Source organism: Conger conger, chromosome 2, assembly GCF_963514075.1.
Source record: "Conger conger chromosome 2, fConCon1.1, whole genome shotgun sequence".
NCBI lineage: Eukaryota > Metazoa > Chordata > Actinopteri > Anguilliformes > Congridae > Conger > Conger conger.
The window spans coordinates 87,476,785-87,481,784 of NC_083761.1; the positions used below are offsets into that span (position 1 = coordinate 87,476,785).

General features: G+C 46.5%; 2 protein-coding genes across 2 annotated transcripts in view; one reads left to right on the plus strand and one right to left on the minus strand.

Annotated features, from left to right (window-relative positions):
* Window positions 1–1,163, minus strand: part of sgsh (N-sulfoglucosamine sulfohydrolase (sulfamidase)) — a 9,073-nt gene extending 7,910 nt beyond the window's left edge. Inside the window, 2 exon segments of the mRNA XM_061230869.1 lie at window positions 198–358; window positions 739–1,163. Coding sequence (XP_061086853.1) covers window positions 198–358; window positions 739–871 — 294 coding nt within the window. The 5' untranslated portion in view covers window positions 872–1,163.
* slc26a11 (solute carrier family 26 member 11) overlaps window positions 1,082–5,000 on the plus strand; it is a 17,742-nt gene continuing 13,823 nt past the window's right edge. The window contains exons 1-3 of the mRNA XM_061230868.1: window positions 1,082–1,270; window positions 2,132–2,534; window positions 4,285–4,477. Of these exons, the coding sequence (XP_061086852.1) occupies window positions 2,304–2,534; window positions 4,285–4,477 (424 nt within the window). The 5' untranslated portion in view covers window positions 1,082–1,270; window positions 2,132–2,303. The remainder of the gene's footprint in view (window positions 1,271–2,131; window positions 2,535–4,284; window positions 4,478–5,000) is intronic.

Genomic DNA, 5,000 nt, shown 5'->3' on the forward strand with positions numbered 1-5,000 from the left:
GTTTGCTCTCCCTGCTGAAAAATCCAGCTATGCCAGCCTGACCAGCTTGGAAATTGGTCTCGCTGGTCAACCGGTCGCTGGTCTGAGCTCTTTCCAAGCATAGCTTGAGCTGGTCAAATCACGTCAAAACCTAGCTTGAACAGTTTTTTCCCCCCCCAACAGGGCTGGCTAGCTCCCCATTCGGTGCGGGGCGGTACCTGGGGAAGACCCGTCAGGATGGCCGAGCGGCTCGGCGAACAGCTGCTGACGGTGGTGAAGGCGTTCTGGAAGACCACGCTCCTCCGGGCCAGCGCGCTGAGGTGTGGCGTGCGGATGGCCGTGTTGTTGTACACATCGGTCTCAAAGCCGGCGTCATCCGCTGCATGCCAAAAAAGACAAGCAGGAGCGAGAGACGATTATGAAAAAAAAAAAAAAAACGCCTGACCCAGCCCCCCCTCATAAAGAGAGATCACATGCCGAAGTGCAGTATCTCTGAAGTTGCAATTCTTACAAGCCAGACGTGTGACAGACTCGTGGTTGCTGCGTGTAATGAAATCTGATTTCAGTAGACTGTGCTGCAACATTGATTGATTTCCGGTTTCAGAACTAAAAGAAAACAGAACGCCCTTCACTTTCATACAGTACAATGGCGAGTTAGTAGACAAAACACTCCACTAGATACTCCCTTGATAGCTAGAAATAAAACCTATATGTATATTATTTAATACATACATTTATTGGTAGGACGCCAGACCTTACCGATGATAAGTAACACGTTTCTCTGCTTGGATTCGCCGATAACACACAGATTTAGCAGCATAAACCAACACACAGACAATCTGTAGCAATTGGTCATTTCCTCAAATTTTCGACCCCTTAAATTTCTATTCATGTATGGGTTTAAATGCAGAAATGGCTGTTCCAAGAGGTACGCGAAGGCACGGATATCCAGGCACGGATATTAGACTCCACATCGAAGCACACAATACTGCTAAAATAAATTCATGAAGCTAAGAAATTTGCTGAGAGTCATATCGTTTCCTGAAACAGTTCATAAGTTCCGCCCATGTAAATCACATGACCAGTGTCATATGATGACCGCTTTCAAAGGAGAAAAAAATCTGTTCTGTAAAAAAAAGGTGTTGACCATTTTCTTCACACGTCGGCCAAAGTAACCTGCTGGACCGATTCGCTGAAATCATTCCAAAATGTTGAAATTTAAAGGAATACGAAAACGGGCAATGTAGTTTCACCGGAGCTTAGTAGAACAGACGAATACACTGGGTAAAAGGTAGGATTTTTGCTTAGCCAGTTAATTTTATTTCTATATCTGTCGTTAACCGGTATATTTTTAAATACAGGGTTACTGTAGCTAATACAATGTTACGAACTACGCTGGATCGTGTCCTGATGTTGGCAGCAGGTAAAACGTAATCAGTACGACAGATCGACTGAAATGACGTGAGGTAGCCACCAAGCAAGACAAGCATAGATTCTCATGTACCCTGCTGACACTTATGGGCTGATGAATGATTGAATGGGTGAAGTGTGCTATTCCGGCTATCCTAGTTAAGACGTGTTCTTTACTTTAGCATAACTGCAATCGCGATATAACTGTAGAAACATCTGATGCAGGAAAGAAAAAGGCAAAAGCCAGTGGATCGTGCCGCACATACACAGCACACCATAGCTACAGAATACAGCTTTTATAGCATTTATATTTAGTTGTATTTTCTTGGTAACACTTTACTGTAAGGTTCCATGAATTTGCATGAATTAATATAGTTGTTAACTAACTACGACTGAGAAGTTAATCTGTACAGCTCTGTTGACGTATTTGTACATAATGAATTGATGTTAACAACTACATTAGTTAATTGCCAATTCATATTGGAATGAAAAAAGTCTGTTAATGTGTGTGTTAATGGTTAGCTAATTAAACGTTCATCCTGTGGTTTCCTAATATATATAATATCATGGAGCAAATATGCTTGTTAGTTGTTAACAAATGCATTAACTAATGAACAGTTAATTGCATGCTTCATTTATGTATTTGTTCACCATTAACTCATGTTAAAAGCTACATATGTGAATGCCAATTCATGAACTGTATTGTAAAGTGTGACCCTTTGTGTGTTATTTTTATTCACAGATGCTGTGTTTGGGGTTTTGACGGGACTAAAAGGATTGACGTGAATAAATGATTCCCGCGGACAAGATGCGACACTTTTACCGATTCAGTTAACTTGGAGCCGGTTGAACATACCGCGCTGAATTGAGCCAACGGCACTATCTGACTTTATACGGCGGGGAGGCCTGTGAGTATGATGCAGCCTTTGGTAGAGCGCCCCCTACGGGCTGAGGGTTCTGTGCGGGACCGACTGGCTGCCTGCTTCTCCATGGCAACCCTGAAGAAGTGGCTGCCCATCCTGGGGTGGTTGCCCAGGTACAACCTCACCTGGCTGCAGATGGACCTGATCGCCGGGGCAACGGTGGGCCTGACGACTGTACCTCAGGCCCTGGCCTACGCCGAGGTGGCTGGACTACCTGTACAGGTGTGTGTGTGTATGTGTCTGTCTGTCCGTCTGCCTGTGTGCATCTGTGTGCGTGTGTCTGCATGCATGTGTGTGTGTGTGTGTGTGTGTTCTGGTACTGGCCTAAGCAGAAGTGGCTGGACTACCTATACAGGTGTGTGAGTGTGTGTGCGTGTGTGTTCCGGTACTGGCCTAAGCAGAAGTGACCAGGCCTGTCTACCTGTGCAGTTATGGCATTTGGCTTTTAAATCCCACAACTGAATGCCAAAACCAGTCGGTCTTCAGTCAGTCTGGCTGACAATGCCCCGGGCATGGATCACACAGCCATGCCAGGAATGAGGAAGTGTGGGTGAGGAACTTAAATAGAGATCTTCCTCTTATCCTGTATTGCTCGTATACAGTAGGTGCCAAACCCACCTCATTTTACATTTTAGCCCTGTCCTCTTGGGGGGAGGTGTGTGAATGGTAAGTGCACTCAGAATGTGGCTTATATGTTCTCCAGTGATCATATTCTATTATGGGCGGCACAGATGGTGCAGTGGGTAGCATTGCTGCCTCACAGCAAGGAGGTCCTGGGTTTGAATCCCGGTCGGCCGGGGCCTCTCTGTGCAGAGTTTGCATGTTCTCCCTGTGTCTGCGTGGGTTTCCTCCGGGTACTCCGGTTTCCTCCCACAGTCCAAAGACATGCAGGTCAAGCTGATTGGAGAGTCTAAATTTCCTGTGGGTATGAGTGTGTGAGTGAATGGTGTTTTTCAATTTTATTGACATGGAGGGGTCCTTTCAGCACAGTTTAAAATGTTTAGGCTAAAAGTCCTTTAAGATGAAATCATATATTATAGCATCAAATATTTTACCTTCAAATAAAATCTGTGAGTTTTTTTAACAAAAAACCAACAACCAAATAATGCTACAATATAAAACAATCAACAACAGCAGCAGGTGCAATAAAAGTAACTCTGTTTAAATGCAATAAGTCACGCTGACTGATGTCAGTCATGGAGGTTTAACCTGTTCACCTTTCTCTCATATCTGCAAATTTTCTGGGAAATCTACAATGAGTTCTACATGGCAAAGTCAATATTAGTTGCAGAAATCTGTCAGTAAGCAAATTCTCTCCTGTGTTACTCTGCGAAGTGTCTTTGTGACTTCTGTGAATAAACGCTATACCAAAATAAATTGAATTCAATTGAGTCAGTGTCAGTCATATCCAAATGGCAAAATCCAAAATTGGGCAATGATTGCTTCTGTAACAGAAGCGAGATGGTCCCTGTCAAAGATGATGGGAAAGAGACAGCAATGGTGGCAGTAAAAAAAAAAACAAAAAAAAAAACAAAAACAGTGAATGCAGTTGGACATGTTAACTGAAGTCAGTGTGTGTATGGTAGCTATGCTCCAGCTTGGATTGAAGCCTCAGAGTGATCAGCATGTTTGTCTTCCCGTTATATTGCACGGTTGCTCTAGAAGGGAGTTCTCCCTGTCGCCTCTTTCACTTCCTCTCTCTCCGACCCTTAGACTGCAGTGAGCATATGGACCAGTGCCCTTTGGCTGCTGAGCGCGGCAGTGTAAACATGTGGAATTGTAACCGTGCACGCATGAAACTGGGGTTATGGTTAAGGGGGCTGGAAGCCCTGTGCCGGAGCCAGCCTCAGTGGCGCTCGTGAACAGCGTCTCTCAGAGCGGGAAACGAGTCTTAAAAACGAAGGCTGGCTTTGGCCGCGTGCGCTGAGCTTCGTGTTTCTCTTCCCCCCCCCCCCCCCCCCCCCCCCCTCAGTTTGGCCTGTACTCCGCCTTCATGGGGGGGTTCATCTACTGCGTTTTCGGGACGTCGAAGGACATCACGCTGGGCCCCACCGCCATCATGTCCCTGCTGTGCTCCTCCTACGTCCGCCAGGACCCCGTGTACGCCGTGCTGCTGACCTTCCTCTGCGGGGTCATACAGGCCTCCATGGCCATCCTCAGGCTGGGTGAGACGTCGCCTCTTCTGCCACCCTTGACCCCTGACCCCTGAACCCTGGAGCTTGACCTGTTGTATATCCGTTGTACCGCCCTATATGTACTCTACACAGTGAAAGTACATTAGTCAGTCTGTGCTGCAAAAGGAGCACGATATGTGTGTGTGTGTGTATGAGAGAGAGAGAGAGAGAGAGAGAGAGGGTGTGTGTGTGTGTGTGAGGGTGAGTGTAAGTGTGTGTGTGAGGCTGTTTGAAGGTGTGTGAGAGTGTGAGAGTGTGTGTGTGTGAATGTGGGTGTGTGTGTATGAGAGAGAGAGAGAGAGAGTGTGTGTGTGTGTGTGAGTGAGCTGTGGGTAAAGAGGAAGAGTTGTAACACCAGAGGAAGTTGTTATCTGAGCAGCGCCACCAAAGCCCCGATTGCTTCCTGAACGACATCATCGTGTGGCTCCTGCTCAGTGCTGCCCGTGCCACAGGGCCGGCCGTAATCTGCCCGGCAACCCGGCGCTTCAGCCTGATTTAGACTCGCTGCACAACC